The sequence below is a fragment of the Giraffa tippelskirchi genome, chromosome 5 (genome assembly GCF_054371585.1).
Source record: "Giraffa tippelskirchi isolate mGirTip1 chromosome 5, T2T-mGirTip1v1.2.pri, whole genome shotgun sequence".
NCBI classification, from domain to species: domain Eukaryota; kingdom Metazoa; phylum Chordata; class Mammalia; order Artiodactyla; family Giraffidae; genus Giraffa; species Giraffa tippelskirchi.
The window spans coordinates 131,974,572-131,993,845 of record NC_137279.1 but is presented as its reverse complement, the minus strand read 5'-3'; the positions used below and the strand labels follow the sequence as shown (position 1 = coordinate 131,993,845).

The window sequence follows — 19,274 nt, the reverse complement described above, 5'->3', positions numbered from 1 at the left end:
GGATCAATTTAGGGAAAACTGACACCTTAACCATACTTAATCTTCCAATCTATGAACATCATATATCACTCCATTTATTTAGGTATCATTTAATATCTCTCAGCAAAGTGATGTAGTTTTCAGTGAACAAATGTTGTATATATCTTTAAAAAAATCAGTTCTAAATTTCAGTGTGTTTGGATACTACTGTAAATGGCATTTTAAACAATTTTACTTTTTAACTTCACGTTTAGTACAACAGAAATACAACTGATTTTTGTACATTGGCCTTGTGTCCTGAAGCTTTGCTCAATTCACTTAGTAAGTTGTGGTACTTTTTTTTTTTGGTAGAACCTGGGAACTCTCTGGCTCTTGTAGGCTTTCTAGAAAGAAGGATGAGGTTGGGCTGAGGCAGAGAGAACGTAACTAGTTGGAAATAGACGATATTAATGAAGAGACCAGCGCTGAGGCTGTATAAGTATGAAAGGAGAGAAAACATCTCTCAAGTGAATACTCTCCTTCCTTTGTTGCCATGGGAACCCCATTCTGGAATAATAGTAAAGGAGGGGCCAAGACAGTACTGTGGAGAAGCTGGAAGTAGGGGACAGCTTATCCTCGGTGATAAGGGCAAGGGTGGGGGTTCCTTTGCCCATCAGGTTGGGATAGTTGGTTCCAGAAAGCCAATTACAGAGAAGTGACAGAAGTACATTCACACACAATACGATATAAAATACACGCTCACACCACACATGGTGCTCATATACTTACAAAGCCCCGTGTGTACTGATTCAGATTATCAATTGCTGCAATCTTGGATAATGCTTCCTTTACATATACAGGAGGGGATATATCTGGAAGGCCTTGGCCAAGATTCACAACAGAGGGGTCTGCAGCCAGTTTGGTAAATTCAGTCCTAAGATAAAAAAGACTAGTATTAGTAAGCACTGTGATTACAAAGTTAGCTTTTTATATCTCATAGTCTTATAAAACTGAAAAATAAGACTTAGTTTAGTCTTACAGATCAAAAAAAATTAATGAGTTCAAGACAACAATTTTACCATCTACAAAATGACTTTGCCTAGATAAATGATGGTTGAATTGATAAACTTAATGTATCTTACAAATCTCAGTTCCATGATGCCCATATTTTAATCACAATTTTTTTTTTTCCTCAACCATCTGCTGCTAGGTTCTCTCATTAGAGAGTACAGCTAACAGGAAATGTTGATGGATTAAGGAGGTAAGTTTCACAAGGTTATCACCCAATTTGTCCCTTTCTCTGTCCATTTCCAGTGCCTAGCACAGGGACTGGCACATTGGCTAAGTGAATAAGTATATGAATCATTACTTCCATTTCCAATGAATGGATGCAAAAAAATTTCACCCAATTATTATTGTTCACTGTAAGGTACTCACCACACATTGCTATCAAGGCCTTCAATTCGTTTTGCATTTTTAAATTTCAAAGACATTTTCTGAAATATATAAAATTTAAGGGGTTTAAAAATTATTTTCATCTAACAACAACGCCAGAAAATCATGGGTAACTGTTTCTTTTCCCTACTGGCACCAAAGAAAAAGCAGTACCATAGAGAAAAATGCTAGACACCATTAAAAAATTCCTAAGAGGAATTCATCTCCCATCTATTGTTCTAAATAAATCATTTTAAAGGCCTGAAATGTACTGAAGAGAACAATGATGATACTAAAAAGAAGTCAGTTAAAACAATATCTTGAGTCATGCTCTGAAGATCATTTTAGGTCAGGGGGATCAACAGTTTCCCAAGTAAGTTCCTTATGTGGCACACAGGAAGCACCAAAACAGATGGTTTCAAGACTATTCAATAAGGAGTTCTAAATAATAGTAATAATAGGTAACGTTATGCAGTGTGTACTAGGCACTGTTCAAAGGGTCTTAAATAATTAACTCAGTTAATATTTACAACAACCCCACGTTATGGTTCTATCACTAGCCATAATTTACACATGAGGAACATGAGGTACAGAGAGGATAAGATCATGTAACTTTACATCTGCCCAAGTTCACGAAAGCAAGTAGCATTTAAACCTAAATAGATTCAACTCAGGATCTGGACCCAGGTAGTCTGACTTCAGAACACATACGCAGCACTGTTTCCACACACTGCCTTTTGCAGAAGACATTCTAAAAGAGACTACAAGAATATTGCCTTTTAAAAAAGGTATATCAGACATTTAGGTCAGGTCTACTCACATTAAGCAAGCTTGACATATTAAAAGCTAAAATTACAGCAAAGCATTCCATTTTTCAGTTCTTTAAGATTCGAAAAGGAAGTTTACATTATCTTTCAGAAGCATGGAACTATCTTTGATTTCACTGACAATAAGCTGCTGAAATAAAAATGATTGGCAGCATTTTTGCAAAGATTTTCTTAATAGAATAGTAAAGTAATTTGAATTCAATCCAGGAGGAAGATAGTGATAACGGTTATTAAATAGACCATTGTTCTCATTCTATTCCAATTATGTGTTGGGAGCCGTTCTGGAACTATTGCCGGGTGACAAAGTCACGGCACCAATCAAGAAGAAACTGCAAAGCGGTTTCTCTCCAGGATCGGAACCTTCACTCCTTCCTGTTTCTATGCTTCTGTTGTGGCTAGCTGTGTTTCTTTCTTTCTGTCGGGAGCCGTTCTGGATTTACTGCCGGATGACAAAATCACGGCACCACTCAAGAAGAAACTGCAAAGCAGTTTCTCTCCAGGATCGGAACCTTCCCTCCTTCTTGTTTCTATGCATTTGTTGTGGCCAACTCTGTTTTATTCTTTGAAGGCTGGAGTTGTAGGGGCTTCCATGATGAGGTCATGAGAGTCCAGGAAAAAGAAAAATGATCCCTTGCCTCAGAGAAACATTCCAAAAATGATTAAACCTACTGAGGCCCCTGGCTGGTGGATCCCTAACACTCAGCCAGGGAATAAGGCCATGATCATTTGGAAAACAAGCCCTAAGCCTATTGTGACCTGGCCTCATGAGGAGATTGTTATTGATGACTGGAAAACTTGGGTCATGTATCAGGGAAAATTACAGAAACTAAGCCAATTGCCTTTTCCCCTCAGAATCTAAGCATAAATGGAGAAGAACTATATGAATTGTATTGTAAATGGTTTCTAGGTAAACTGCAAAAGACTTGTCCCTGCCAGAAATTGTCTTGTATTATGTGGGTAGATGGTAAACAAGCCACCGCTGACAATGGCTGTACTGTGAGAAACTTTTACCCTTAGCCACCGCTATAGTACTTATTCACTGAGGCAAGACGCTGTACTCGCTGTAGTAGAAGGCTGTACAGAAAAAGTAGATGGAATGATATGATTCATAGACTAAGTTCTAGTGAAATAAAAATAGGTTTCGGGGTAAACATGTAACCAAAATGTGACAATAGACTAAGAAAAAAACAAACTTTTAACACATCTTAGAATCAGGGGATGTTGATCTGAATGGAAAAATATTGTAAGAATCATTACGTAGAAGAACATGTGCTATATAAATAGAGACTAAAGCAATAAAGATTATGGTCCTTGGGCCATCAAAAACTCTCTGTCTCCTTTCTTTTCCTTTCGCCGAAGCCGTTCATCCCTTGAGGACACCTGGACCAGCTGGAGCTGGACTCCGGCAGTTGGCGCCCAGAACAGGAGACCCAAGGGTAAGCATATTGAGTAAGTTGGGATGGCTAGGACTCCACCTGGGTGCTGCAGACCCCCCTGTAGAGATAGGCAGGGTAAGTGACGGGTGGAAAGTGTTATATTTACAGAACTTGAGAAGTTAAAAGGCCCTCCTATAGGACTTGTACTGGGAAACAGTCAGTCATAGGAGAGACAGTTATCTTCACAGAACTTGACAAGTTAAAAAGGCCCTCCTATAGGATTTGTACTGGGACACAGTCAGTCATAGGAGAGACAGTTATCTTTACAGAACTTGAGAAGTTAAAAAGAACCTTCTATAAGACTCATAATGGGACACAGTGAGTCCAAGGAGAGACAGTTATTCACTGACTTTATAAAACATATGTTAGCAAAGAGGGGGATTAAGATGGGTAAAAAACAACTGGCAGACTTCTTTAATTTTGTGCAAGAGCAATGCCCATGGTTTCCTGAAGAGGGCACTATGAACATAGATACATGGGCTAAGGTAGGAGAGCAACTAAAAACCTTTTATACTCTCCATGGACCAGAAAGGGTACCTGTGGATACTTTTACCCTATGGAATCTGATTAGGGATATTTTGGACCCCTCACAGGAGATTATGAGAGAACCCCATATAAATAGAGGAGAGGTTCCTGAGGAGACCACTCCACTAATTCCTCCTAAACCCCCTGAGACTTTGGTTGCTGCCTTAGCCAAAGGATGTAACATTTTAGATGATGAGGATCAGTTGCTCCCACAAGATGAAGAGGATTTAAAAGAGGCAGCTGCCGCCTATCATAAGGATGACGATTTTTGGGCTTATCCAGCTAAGACCACTGAAACCATTAAACCCTCAGCACCACTTCCTCATACTCCTAAGCCTCATCCAAAACCCATATACCCTTCCCTTCGAGAACTGAGGCAAAGACTCCCAAAACAGCCTCCTCCTCCAGGCCCAATAAACTTTGATAAGAAGGATAAAGTTCCTAAAGAGAAATCTTTGAGAGCAGCTCACCATCTTCCTCTTTTAGAGGACATAGATGATGTGGATATTGCAACCTGTTTCCCTGTAGTATTTCATGGAGAATTCGATGATGAAGTAACATGAGAACCAATTCCTTATAAGATCCTGAAGGAATTGAAAGAGGCTTGCTCTGAATATGGAAACCAGGCTCCTTATACACTGACCTTATTAGACGCCTTAGCTGGCAGATGGATGACTCCCTATGACTGGGTTCAAATAGCCAAGGTATGTTTGCCAGGGGGACAATATCTGTTATGGAGGACAGAAAAAATGAAGACCTGGCCCGGAAACAAGCTGCAATAAATAAGAGAAGCAGGAGATATGAGGATATTACTAAAGATATGCTGTTGGGGGAAGGGGATTTTGATAAGCCCGAGGACCAAATGAGAATGGAAAGAGAAGCATTGATGCAGGTAACCTCCTGTGCTGTAAATGCCTGGAGGGCTTTGCCCCAAGAATCTGATAGGGCTGCTACTTTGGCAGGAATAAAACAAAAGGCCAATGAAACGTATGAGGATTTTGTGTCTAGATTGTTACAAGCTGTTAACCAGGTGATAACAAATCAGGAAGCAGCTGATATGCTTGTCAAACAACTAACCAGCCTATGAAAATGCCAATTCCACTTGTCAAGCTATTCTGAGGCCCATTAGAAAAACAGGAACCCTAACTGGTTATATCAAACAGTGTGCAGATGTTAGTCCAGCTTTTATCCAGGGCGTTGCAATAGCAGCGGCATTGAAGGGGGAGACCTATCCTCATTATGTGCAGAACATTATGAAAGGAGAAAGTAAAAATCAAAGAACAGGATTCCCTGGGAATGGTAATTGCTTTTCCTGTGGAGAGCCAGGCCATTTTAGCCGCACCTGCCCAAAGAAAGGTCAGACAGCCGTGGGGGACACAAATGGGTCATCCATGAATGCCTCGGCTCCTCTAAAAACTGTGTGTCCCCAGTGTCAGAAAGGGTTTCACTGGGCTAAAGATTGTAGATCTAAGTTTCATAGAGATGGAACACCTCTTATTAATAATAATATTAATCTTAATGATCAGGGAAACGGACTAAGGGGCCAGCCCCTGGCCCCAACAATGATAGGGGCATCTTCCCTCAACCCATTCATCCCCTTCGTTCCATCACGGAACTCTGTAGAACAACCCCAGAAAGTGCAGGATTGGACCTCAGTTCCACCACCTCAACAATATTATCCTCAGATTCCCCAACAGTAAAAATACCTACTGGAGTAAAGGGGCCTTTACTTAAAGGATTGGTGGGGATTATTTTGGGAAGAAGCTCACTTTCCCTGCAAGGGATAACTGTTATACCTGGAGTTATTGATTCAGAATATATTGGGGAAATTCAAGTGATGATAGCACCTCCTACAAAAACCCAACAGATATATAAAAACCAAAGAATAGCTAAACTCCTGCTATTACCTTATCACCCCATGGGGAACTCTGCAACAACAGTAGAAAGAGGGGATAACGGTTTTGGCTCTAGCGACATAGCCTTTTGGATTCAACAAATAACTCATAATAGGCCTATGAAAGAATTAAAAATCAATGGAAAAAAGATTAAAGGGCTCCTAGACACTGGAGCAGATATTTCTTGTATAGCAGGGAAAAATTGGCCTAATGCCTGGCCCACAAAAACCACAGTAAATGAATTAATTGGCCTAGGTAAAGCACCTTCAGTGGTTAAAAGTTCACAAATATTGTCATGGGTAGAGGAAGAAGGTCAGATGGGAACTTTTCAACCTTATGTAATATCTACTCTTCCTTTTACTCTATGAGGGAGAGATATTTTATCTCAGATGGGGACGTTACTATACAGTCCCGATCATAAAGTTACAGCTCAAATGTTGCAAATGAATTATGACCCTTCTAAGGGCTTGGGTAGATATCAGCAGGGAATGCAATCTCCTATTCAACCTCAGGTACTTCCCCATAGACAAGGTTTAGGATATCCAAATTTATAGGGGAGGCCATTGTTCATACTGCTGACCCCATAACTTGGAAATCAGATATCCCTGTATGGGTTGAACAGTGGCCTTTAACTTCAGAAAAGTTATCAGCAGCAAGAGAATTAGTACACACACAACTGGAGACAGGTCATATTGAACCCTCAACTAGTCCCTGGAATACTCCTATATTTGTTATTAAAAAAAAAAATTGGGAAAGTGGAGGTTACTACAAGACCTTCGAGCTATTAATGCCACAATGGAAGATATGGGGGCCCTACAACCTGGGCTGCCCTCCCCAGTGGCTGTCCCAAAAGACTATAATGTTATAGTTATAGATCTACAAGATTGCTTCTTTACTATTCCCCTGAGCCTTAATGACAGAAAAAGATTTGCATTTAGCCATCCATCAGAAAACTTTAAACAGCCCCATCAGAGGTACCAATGGAAGGTTTTACCACAAGGAATGAAAAACAGTCCAACCTTGTGCCAGAAATATGTAGATGAGGCTCTTCAAAATATTAGGGGTTTGCATAATCAAGTATATATAATCCATTATATGGATGATATTTTGCTAGCTCACGAGGATAGAACCTATCTACAGGAAGTCTTACATCAGATGACTCAAGCCCTATGCAATAAAGGGTTAAAAATTGCCCCAGAAAAGATTCAAACTAATCCTCCCATGACTTATTTAGGAAGAATTATTAATTCACAAACTGTATCCCATGCACCTTTTCAATTGAGAAAAGATCATTTAAAGACCCTAAATGATTATCAAAAACTCCTAGGTGACATTAATTGGATTAGACCTTATCTAAAGATAACTACAGCAGAATTAAAACCTTTGTTTAATATTTTACAAGGTGACTCAGATCCAACCTCCTTAAGATCATTAACCCCAGAGACACAAGAGGCCATAGATAGAGTAGAACAACTCCTAAATTCTTGCCAACTGACTACAATAAATTACCATTACAGTTGGCTCTGATCATTCTGCCAACTCCCCTTGCTCTCACGGGAGTCCTATGGCAGGAAGGACCCTTACAATGGCTCCACTTGCCCGCCATGGCCAAAAAGGTTGTGGCAGCTTATCCCTCTTTAGTCTCCTCTTTGATCTTAAAAAGAAGGACACGAAGTGTAGAATTGTTCGGCCGTGATGTACATGAGATAATAATTCCTTATAATAAAGACCAACTAAATTCTTTATTAACGTTTGATGAAAACTGGCAGATAGCCCTGGGAGCCTTTACTGGGCAAACATCACATCATCTACCAAAAAACCCTTTGTTGCAGTTCTTATCTAGACACCCTGTAATCTTGCCTACTAGATATATGAAAGAGCCTCTTGAGGGGGCAGTTTTGATTTTTACAGATGGATCCTCTAATGGCTGTGCAGCTATATTGACTAAAGAAAAACAGCATGTTTTTCAAACCTCTGAGACTTCAGCTCAGAGGGCTGAACTTATCACGGTCATAAGAGCCTTTTCAACTTTATATGACGTCACTTTCAATCTTTTTTCAGACTCTCAATATGTGGTGAGACTATTTCCTCATATTGAGACTGCAGTCCTCCCTGAGAACAAAACAACAATCTTTGACCTTTTAAATCAACTACAAAAACAGATATGGAATAGAAAATTGCCTTTCTATGTGGGACATATTAGAGCTCATTCTGGGTTACCAGGGCCCCTTCATGAGATGAACGACAAGGTTGACAGTTTGACTCGATCATTAATATTTTCAGCTTTAGAGGAAGCAAAAGTTTCTCAGGCTACACATCATCAAAATTCTACAGCCCTACGATATCAGTTTCATATTCCACAAGAAGCAGCCCGCGAGATAGTCCGAGGCTGTTCTCAATGTCCAACTCACATCCCCATTCCCTCTCTAGGAGTTAACCCCCGAGGTTTGGTTCGCAATGCTCTATGGCAAATGGACGTAACTCATGTGCCTTCCTTTGGAAAATTGTCTTTTGTCCATGTTACTGTAGATACCTTCTCTCATGTTATCATAGCCTCTGCAAGAACAGGGGAAGCTTACAAAGATGTTAAACAACACCTCTTCACTTGCTTTTCTTATCTGGGAATGCTTAAGGCTCTAAAAACTGATAATGCCCCAGCCTATACTTCTAAATCTTTTGCAGAATTTTGTAAAAAATTTAATATTTCTCATACGACAGGGATCCCCTATAATCCTCAGGGACAAGCTGTGGTAGAAAGAGCTCATCAAACATTAAAAACTCAAATTAGCAAACTACAAGAGGGAGAATTTAAATATAGCTCCTCACATCATGTTTTACAACATGCCCTTTTTGTGCTGAATAATCTTAATGCAGATTCACAAGGAAATACTGCAATGTTCCAACATTGGAACCCGGAACATAATAACCCTAAACCTCTAGTCAAGCGAAAGACCTGCTTTCGGGTCAGTGGAAAGGGTCAGACATTTTACTAACAAACGGCCGAGGGTACGCGTGTTTTTTTCCACAGGACTCACCTTTGTGGATTCCCGATAGACTTATCAGACATGTCGGGCCTTTCACCGCCGCCGCCGCTGGAAAAGCAGCCCCCCACCCCCTCCCTACTTCCTCTTCAAAAAACCACAACCACTTTCAAAACATGAGCCGCCCTGTCAGCAGTTTCAGAATCTCACTCTGAGCCACGCTCCAGGACCCATTCGCCTCAGACCGCGACCTGCACCGGTGCCGCGCTGACGTCCCCGTCCTGCAGCTTCAACCAGAGACGTTAATTTTCCTACCTGGGGCCAAATTAGGAAGTTGACTGATGAAGCTCACGGGCTGCTAACGGAGCAAGGAGCCGCCGCAACTCCCGGAAATCTTTTCGTTGCTATGCTTACATTGCTAGCCTGTCAGGTAATACCGGTTCAGCAGGGGATTCTTATCGGGCTTATTTCCCAGACCCTCCTCTCTTTCAGGCAGTCGCCTGGGACAATGTCCAGGCTATGCCCGAGCTAGTGAGTGGCTCTTGCAGCCCTTACCCTTACAATGAATTTCGGATGAATACAAATTTTACTTTTTATGGTCTTTCAGCCTTTCATCCTATATGCTTCATTTTCCCAAATGAATCTAAGCCTGTTAGTGGATATCGCTTCCCACAGGCTCCTAACAAAGATGGATGTATCCTTATATCTAAAAGAGGGCCTGTAACTGACTCTCCTGTGAAGACCAGAAAGACCAGAGAGCCTGATAAAAGGCATGCCTGGTCTATATTGTTAAGATTACTGGGAGACATGGACCCTTTTCATAAGATGTCTATTGCACATCCACCCAAATATCCACTTTGTGGCAAGTCTCCTATTGAGGCTGCACCAGAAAATTCATCTACAGAAAAAGATTGGGAAAATATAGATTTTAGATCTGGATTTCTCCTCTGGAGAAAATGTGTTTATGATTCTCGGATAGATCTAAAAATCCCTGGAGAGCTTTTTGACATTAATGAATGGAGTAACCCAGACCCCAGTCGAGATTTTAGAAAATACTTTACTCAGCTAGGTTCCTTAATTGGAATGATTCTCTGATTCTGCAACCTTTGAGAATTAGTAGATGGCATCAAAATGGATTTGTACCTCCTATGTTATCTCTAGTCCATGGAGGAAACACCTAATGGCAGCCTGATCTTTGGAAGGCGATCGCAGCCACTGCTCCTATTATTCTCCACCGACCACGAGGGCCCTCTACTTATATCCAAGCTTGCTTGCCCGCTCCTTATGTGTTTCTCATAGCCAGAGATTATATAGACCTCACTATCTATCAGAATAAGACTGATGTTTTGACAAAATCTTTTTTTTTTGACAAGTTTTTTGACAAAATTTGGTGATGGACAGGGAGGCCTGGCGTGCTGCAATTCATGGGGTTGCAAAGAGTCGGACACGACTGAGCAACTGAATTAAACTGAACTTTGACAAAATGCTACCAATGTGTTTTGACCAGTTGTGTAACCTCCTCTATTCAGATTCGAGTGCTGATGGTTTTAAAGCGTCCTCCTTATATTATGGTACCTGTGAACCTCACTACTCCATGGTATGATAATTATGGCCTCTTGGCTCTACAGCAAGTTAAGAGCCTATTGACTAGGCAAAAGAGGTTTGTGGGTCTGTTAGTTTTAGGCATAGCCGCCCTCATTGCTTCAATTACTTCTCTTTCTTTATCAGCTATTTCACTCACACAGCAAGTACACACTGCTGAACATGTTAATCAGCTTTCCAAAAACGTTTCCCTTGCTTTAGCTACACAAGAGATAATAGATAGAAAATTAGAAGATAAGGTAGATGCATTAGAAGAAGCTCTCTTGCATATAGGACAGGAACTAACCGCTTTAAAGGTAAGGCTTGCTTTGAGATGTCATACAGAACATAAAAGGATTTGTGTGACCCCATTGAAGGTTAATGAATCAGTATATTCTTGGGATCAAGTCCAAAATCGTATCTTAGGAATATGGAACCAATCAGATATTAGTTTGGATTTAACTAGAACAGTCTGAGTTAGATTATTCTACTTCTCAAACTGCAAAAGATTTCTTTGATAGCTTATCTGATTTTGTATCTCATAAGAGTTTCCTACCCACAGTAATGAACATAGGAGTAATAATAGCTTGGATCCTAATAGTTTTTCTTTTAACTTCCAGCCATCGTCAGAGTCTTAAGTAAAAGTATCAAGGAAGTCTCCCTAGAACTCCACAGCGCCATCTTAAGAAATAAAAAAGGGGGAGGTGTTGGGAGCCGTTCTGGAACTACTGCCGGGTGACAAAGTCACGGCACCAATCAAGAAGAAACTGCAAAGCGGTTTCTCTCCAGGATCGGAACCTTCACTCCTTCCTGTTTCTATGCTTCGTTGTGGCTAGCTCTGTTTCTTTCTTTCTGTTGGGAGCCGTTCTGGATTTACTGCCGGATGACAAAATCACGGCACCACTCAAGAAGAAACTGCAAACAAGTTTCTCTCCAGGATCGGAACCTTCCCTCCTTCCTGTTTCTATGCTTTTGTTGTGGCCAACTCTGTTTTATTCTTTGAAGGCTGGAGTTGTAGGGGCTTCCATGATGAGGTCATGAGAGTCCAGGAAAAAGAAAAATGATCCCTTGCCTCAGAGAAACATTCCAAAAATGATTAAACCTACTGAGGCCCCTGGCTGGTGGATCCCTAACACTCAGCCAGGGAATAAGGCCATGATCATTTGGAAAACAAGCCCTAAGCCTATTGTGATCTGGCCTCATGAGGAGATTGTTATTGATGACTGGAAAACTTGGGTCATGTATCAGGGAAAATTACAGAAACTAAGCCAATTGCCTTTTCCCCTCAGAATCTAAGCATAAATGGAGAAGAACTATATGAATTGTATTGTAAATGGTTTCTAGGTAAGCTGCAAAAAACTTGTCCCTGCCAGAAATTGTCTTGTATTATGTGGGTAGATGGTAAACAAGCCACCGCTGACAATGGCTGTACTGTGAGAAACTTTTACCCTTAGCCACCGCTATAGTACTTATTCACTGAGGCAAGACGCTGTACTCGCTGTAGTAGAAGGCTGTACAGAAAAAGTAGATGGAATGATATGATTCATAGACTAAGTTCTAGTGAAATAAAAATAGGTTTCGGGGTAAACATGTAACCAAAATGTGACAATAGACTAAGAAAAAAACAAACTTTTAACACATCTTAGAATCAGGGGATGTTGATCTGAATGGAAAAATATTGTAAGAATCATTACGTAGAAGAACATGTGCTATATAAATAGAGACTAAAGCAATAAAGATTATGGTCCTTGGGCCATCAAAAACTCTCTGTCTCCTTTCTTTTCCTTTTGCCGACGCCGTTCATCCCTTGGGGACACCTGGACCAGCTGGAGCTGGACTCTGGCAATTATGAACCAAGAAATATACCTTTTTGTTTTTCTCCTATTTTTTTTTAATCTTTGAAACTCCATTGAAGTAAATCACATGCAGATTCTCCAGAGGTTAATGTGCCTTCCAGAATGGCGTTATGATTAAGCGCCCACCTGAACATGATGCTATTTTAGAGACTACAATTATAAAACTAAAAATGCACAGAAAGATAAATAGAAAAAGACTAACTTTGCTGTGCTGCGTGGCATGTGGGATCTTAGTTTCCCAGCCAGGGTTTGAATCTGGGCCCTGCATTAGGAAGGCAGTTTTAACCACTGGACTGCCAGGAAAAGTCCCAGAAAAAGATATTTCAATAATTGTCTTTTTCCATCTCTAGAAAAAAATTTTTTTAAAATATTTATTTACTTATTTAGGCTGCGCCAGGTCTTCCATCTTCTTTGCGATACTGGGGATGTTTAGTTGCAGCACATGAACTTTTACTTGTGGTTCAGTTCAGTTCAGTCACTCAGTCGTGTCCGACTCTTTGCGACCCCATTAACCGCAGCACGCCAGGCCTCCCTGTCCATCACCAACTCCCTGAGTCTACCCAAATCCATGTCCATTGACTCAATGATGCCGTCCAGCCATCTCATCCTCTGTTGTCCCCTTCTCCTACTGCCCTCAATCTTTCCTAGCATCAGGGTCTTTCCAATGAGTCAGCGCTTCACATCAGGTGGCCAACGTATTGGAGTTTCAGCTTCAACATCAGTCCTTCCAGTGAATATTCAGGACTGATTTCCTTTAGGATGGACTGGTTGGATCTCTTTGCTGTCTAAGGGACTCTCAAGAGTCTTCTCCAACAACACAGTTCAAAAGCATCAATTCTTCGGCACTCAGCTTTCTTTATAGTCCAACTCTCACATCCAAACATGACTACTGGAAAAACCATAGCCTTGACTAGACGGACCTTTGTTGGCAAAGTAATGTCTCTGCTTTTTAATATGCTGTCTAGGTTGGTCATAACCTTCCTTCCAAGGAGTAAGTGTCTTTTAATTTCATGGCTGCAATCACCATCTGCAGTGATTTTGGAGCCCAGAAAAATAAAATCAGCCACAGTTTCCACTGTTTCCCCATCTATTTGCCATGAAGTGATGGGACCGGATGCCATGATCTTAGTTTTCTGAACGTTGAGCTTTAAGCCAACTTTTTCACTCTCCTCTTCCACGTTCATCAAGAGGCTCTTTAGCTCTTCTTCACTTTCTGCTATAAGGGTGGTGCCATCTGCATATCTGAAGTTATTGATATTTTTCCTGGCAATCTTGATTCCCGCTTGTGCTTCCTCTAGCCCAGGGTTTCTCATGATGTACTCTGCATATAAGTTAAATAAGTAGGGTGACAATATGCAGCCTTGACGTACTCCTTTCCCCATTTGGAACCAGTCTTTTGTTCCACTCCAGTTCTAACTGTTGCTTCTTGACCTGCATATAGATTTCTCAGGAGGCAGGTCAGGTGATCTGGTATTCCCATCTCTTTCAGAATTTTCCACCGTTTATTGTGATCCACACAGTCAAAGGCTTTGGCATAGTCAATAAAGCAGCAATAGATGTTTTTCTGGAACTCTCTTGCTTTTTCGATGATCCAGTGGATGTTGGCAATTTGATCTCTGGTTCCTCTGCCTTTTCTAAATCCAGCTTGAATACCTGGAAGTTCATGGTTCATGTATTGTTGAAGCCTGGTTTGGAGAATTTTGAGCATTACTTTGCTAGCGTGTGAGATGAGTGCAACTGTGCGGTAGTTTGAGCATTCTTTTGCATTGCCTTTCTTTGGGATTGGAATGAAAACTGACCTTTTCCAGTCCTGTGGCCACTGCTGAGTTTTCCAAATTTGCTGGCATAGTGAGTGCAGCACTTTCACAGCATTCTCTTTTAGGATTTGAAATAGCTCAACTGGAATTCCATCACCTCCACTAGCTTAGTTAGTAGTGATGCTTCCTAAGGCCCACTTGACTTCACATTTGAGGATGTCTGGCTCTAGGTGGGAGAAAGCAATGGCTCCCCACTCCAGTACTCTTGCCTGGGAAACCCCATGGATGGAGGAGCCTGGTAGGCTGCATGCAGCCCATGGGGTCGCAATGAGTCGGACACGACTGAGCGACTTCACTTTCATCTTTCACTTTCACGCACTGGAGGAGGAAATGGCAACCCACTCCAGTATCCTTGCCTGGAGAATCCCAGGGACGGAGGAGCCTAGTGGGCTGCCGTCTATGGGGTCGCACAGAGTCGGACACGACTGACACGACTTAGCAGCAGCAGCGGTTTAGGTGAGTGATCACACCATCGTGATTATCTGGGTCGTGAAGATCTCTTTTGCATAGTTCTTCTGTCTATTCTTGCCACCTCTTCTTAATATCATCTGATTCTGTTAGGTCCATTGTTGGGAGCCCCGATAGGCATTACTGACAAAATGGAGGAATGGCCCCAATCCCCTCTCCTCATCCCACAGGCACTGTCCCAGGATGAAGGAGTTAGGTCTTGTGATTCTGACTTGTCCTTTCCTTCTCCAGTTGAGTTGGCTGGAAAGAATGTTATAATCCATAAAGCTAACTATTGACATTTGTTCAAGGATCTTTACAAAGAACGTTCCAGGATGAGAACATAGGCTGCAGCTTGAGGCCATGGGGAACATTGTTATCTGAAACCTGACTGTAAGGGAAATGTTTATGGCAAAACAAATTCCCTGAGTTTAGGGGTTAGGAATAATTAAGAATAATTAGAAGCTAAAAGTTTAAGGTATGTTGTAGTATTTTACTATAGCTTATAGAGACTAGGAATTTTAGAGATACTAATAGCTAGAAGTCTTTATAGGAGTTAGTGAGCTCAAGCAGGATTTAGAGAGATAAGAAATAAACTGAGGATTGTGGTATACAGCCCAGAGACAAACCTGAGTTACAATGTTATCACAAGGACACTTAGGAGGGAACTCTGAAGGACAACAATGATTTATGGAGACAGTAAATATGGGTGAGGGGAAACTGAAGATGCCATACCTCTGACCTAATGCTTTTGTAAAAGTATAAAAGAAAACCTGATGCTTAAAATAAACATGCAGTCCAAATGAGTGAGAGGCTGCATCATTCACTGACCCAGTTCATCCTTTCAGTGCTTCCCTGGCTGTCAGAGCTGGACTCCGGCAGTCCATACCATTTCTGTCCAATATTGTGCCCATCTTTGCATGAAATGTTCCCTTGGTAGCTCTGATTTTCTTGAAGAGATTTCTAGTCTTTCCCATTCTATTCTTTCCTCTATTTCTTTGCATTGATCACTGAGGAAGGCTTTCTTATCTCTCTTTGCTATTCTTTGGAACTCTGCATTCAAATGGGAATATCTTTCCTTTTCTCCTTTGCTTTTTGCTTCTCCTCTTTTCACAGCTATTTGTAAGGTCTCCTTGGACAACCATTTTGCCTTTTTACATTTCTTTTTCCTGGGGATGGTCTTGATCACTGCAACTGTACAAAGTCATGAACCTCCGTCCATAGTTCTTCAGGCACTCTATCAGATGTAATCCCTTGAATCTATTTCTCACTTCCACTGTATAATTATAAGGGATTTGATTTAGGTCATACCTGAATGGTCTAGTGGTTTCCCCTACTTTCTTCAATTTAAGTCTGAATTTGGCAATAAGGAATTCATGATCTGAGCCACAGTCAGCTCCCAGTCTTATTTTTGCTGACTATATAGAGCTTCTCCATCTTCGGCTGCAAAGAATATAATTGATCTGATTTCTGTGTTGACCATCTGGTGATGTCCATGTGTATAGTCTTCTCTTGTGTTGTTGGAAGAGGGTGTTGCTATGACCAGTGATTTCTCTTGGCAAAACTCTATTAGCCTTTGCCCTGCTTCGTTCTGTACTACAAGGTCAAATTTGCCTGTTACTCCAGGTATCTCTTGACTTACTACTTCTGCATTCCAGTTCCCTATAATGAAAAGGACATCTTTTTTGGGTGTTAGTTCTAGAAGGTCTTGTAGGTCTTCACAGAACCATTTAACTTCAGCTTCTTCAGCATTACTGGTTGGGGCATAGACTTGGATTACCGTGACACTGAATTGTTTGCCTTGAAAACAAACAGAGATCATTCTGTCGTTTTTGAGATTGCATCCAAGTACTGCATTTTGGACTCTTTTGTTGACTATGATGGCTATTTCACTTCTTCTAAGGGATTCTTGCCCACAGTAGTAGATATAATGGTCATCTGAGTTAAATTCACCATTCCAGTCCATTGTACTTCACTGATTTCTAAAATGTTGATGTTCAATCTTGCCATCTCCTGTTTGACCACTTCTAATTTGCCTTGATTCATGGACCTAACATTCCAGCTTCTTATGCAGTACTGCTCTTTACAGCATCAGACTTTACTGCCATCAACAGTCACATCCACAACTGGGTGTTGTTTTTGCTTTGACTTCATCTCTTCATTCTTTCTGGAGTTATTTCTCCACTGATCACCAGTAGCATATTGGGCACCTACCAACCTGGGGAGTTTATCTTTCAGTGTCCTATCTTTTTGCCTTTTCATACTGTTCATGGGGTTCTCAAGGTAAGAATACTGAAGTGGTTTGCCATTCCCTTCTCTAGTGGATCACATTTTGTCAGAACTCTCCACCATGACCCGTCTGTCTTGGGTGGCCCTACATGGCATGGCTCATAGTTTCATTGAGTTAGACAAGGTTGTGGTCCACGTGATCAGATTGGTTAGTTTTCTGTTATTGTGGTTTTCATTCTGTCTGCCCTCTAATGCAGAAGGTAAGAGACCTTTGGAAGCTTCCTGATGAGAGAGACTGACTGAGGTGGAAACTGGGTCTTCTTCTTATGGGCTGGGCCATGCTCAGCAATCTTTAATCCAATTTTCTGTTGATGGGTGGCTGTGTTCCCTCCCTGTTATTTGACCTGATGCCAAACTATGGTGGAGGTATGAAGATAATGGCTACCTTTAAAAGGTCCCATACATGCACAGCTACACTCACGGCCCCCAACCCTGCAGCAGGCCACCACGGACCCATGCCTCCACCAGAGACTCTTGGACACTCACAGGCAAGTCTGAGTCAGTTTCTTGTGGGATCACCGCTCCTTTCTCCTGGGTCCTAGTGCACACAAGTTTCTGTTTGTGCCCTCCAAGAGTCTGTTGCCCCAGTCCTGTGTAAGTTCTGGCAGCTCTATGGTGGGGTTAATGGCCACCTCCTCCAAGAGGGCTTATGCCATAACCAGGTCTACTGCACCCAAAGCCCCTGCAGCAGTCCACTGCTGACCTGTACCTCCTCAGGAGACACCCAAATACCGTTCTGTCTCAGTCTCTGTGGGGTCTCTGGGTCCTGGTGTGCACAAGGTGTATTTGAGCCCTCTGAGCATCTCTGGCGGGTATTAGGGTGGGCCCTAATCCAACACCAATGGCATCCATATGAAAAGGGTAAATGTGGAGACAGAGTGGCACACAGGAAGAATGGCACCTGAAGGTGAAGGTAGAGGTCAGGGTGATGCTTCTGTGAGCCAAGAAACACCAAAGACTGTCGGCAAATCACCAGAAGCTGGGAGACAAGCACAGGACAGATTCTTCCTTGGAGCTCTCAGAAGAAACCAACCTTGCCAACACCTTTATCCTGGACTTATAGTGTCCTTAACTGTTTACTAATACATTTTTGTTGTTTAAGCTACTTAGTTTGTGCTACTTTGTTAAGGTAGCCTGAGGAAACAATTATAGTGGGGAAAATGTAAAAGATACCCAACAATGTCCAGAGATGTCAAGATTCAGCAGTAGGGGCAATGCTCACCGTCTGAGAGTTATTGTCCAATATTAGGAAAACAAAATAAACCTGAAATACTATCAGGGATTAAACAGGAGCCCCAGTTGTACAATGGAACATCTACAGGGCCTATATAATTTCTGGACAGCTAACTTCACGAAATGACTTCTGTTCCCAGGTAGATGAATGCCTGGTATACATATACTGAAATGTTATGTAATAAATGCAAAACTGCTGGTAAAATAACAAGCAGTATCTTTTGCTGTTAATATGAAGCTGAAAAATTGCAGTTCTACATAATCACCACTAGGTGCCACTCTTGGCAGAGATGAGGAAAAAGCTCACCGTTAGTCTATAAAATGTTTACTGTACCTGTCAGAACAGCTCTCACCAGGAACCGTGGTGCACTACTGGTGGGATTGTAAATTAGCACAGCCACTATGGAAAACGTTAGGAGGTTCTTTTAAAAATGAAAAACAGGACTACCATATCATGTTCACATATGTGTGCATGCTTAGTCCCTAAATTGTGTCTGACTCTTTGGGACCCCATGGACTAGCCGGACAGGCTCCTCTCGCCATGGGATTTCCCAGGCAAGAATACTGGAGTGAGTTGCCATTTCCTCCTCCAGGAGATTTTCCCAACCCAGGGATCAAACCTGCATCTCCTATCACTGAGCCACCTGGGAAGCCCCAAAAGTAGTGGGTATTGTTGTTACTGTCAAGCAATTTCACCTATTTGAGTATTTACCCAAAATAAACAAAAGCACTAATTTGATGAGATCCATGTACTCCAATGTTCACTGCATCATTATTTACCAATGGCCAAGATAAGTGTCCACTGACAGATAAACCTCAGATATGCAGATAACACCACCCTTAGGGCAGAAAGTGAAGAACTATAGAGCCTCTTGATGAAAGTGAAAGAAAAGAGTGAAAAAGTTGGCTTAGAGCTCAACATTCAGAAAACTAAGATCATGGCATCTGGTCCCATCACTTCATGGCAAATAGATGGGGAAACTATGAGAGACTTT

At 41.6% G+C, this 19,274-nt stretch overlaps 1 protein-coding gene and 1 long non-coding RNA gene across 8 annotated transcripts in view; one reads left to right on the top strand and one right to left on the bottom strand.

Annotated features, from left to right (window-relative positions):
- KYAT3 (kynurenine aminotransferase 3) overlaps positions 1-19,274 on the bottom strand; it is a 70,106-nt gene that overhangs the window by 28,152 nt on the left and 22,680 nt on the right. For 3 of the 7 annotated variants that reach the window (XR_014055259.1, XM_081495521.1, XM_081495526.1), the window contains 2 exons: positions 1,396-1,454; positions 748-892 (listed from right to left, as the gene is read on the bottom strand). Coding sequence is in view for 5 of the 7 variants with exons in the window: in XM_081495521.1 (XP_081351647.1) it covers positions 748-892; positions 1,396-1,454 (204 nt within the window). In the remaining 2 variants the exon portion in view is untranslated. Of the gene's footprint in view, positions 1-747; positions 893-1,395; positions 1,455-2,212; positions 2,925-9,110; positions 9,170-9,371; positions 9,444-19,274 lie in introns of those variants that run through there. The other 4 variants (XM_081495525.1, XM_081495524.1, XM_081495523.1 and 1 more) reach the window with 4 other exon arrangements.
- Positions 536-12,400, top strand: LOC145507970 (uncharacterized). The gene is made up of 4 exons (XR_014055262.1): positions 536-1,219; positions 3,579-3,655; positions 9,104-9,486; positions 11,258-12,400. It is a non-coding gene; the product is annotated as an uncharacterized LOC145507970 (long non-coding RNA).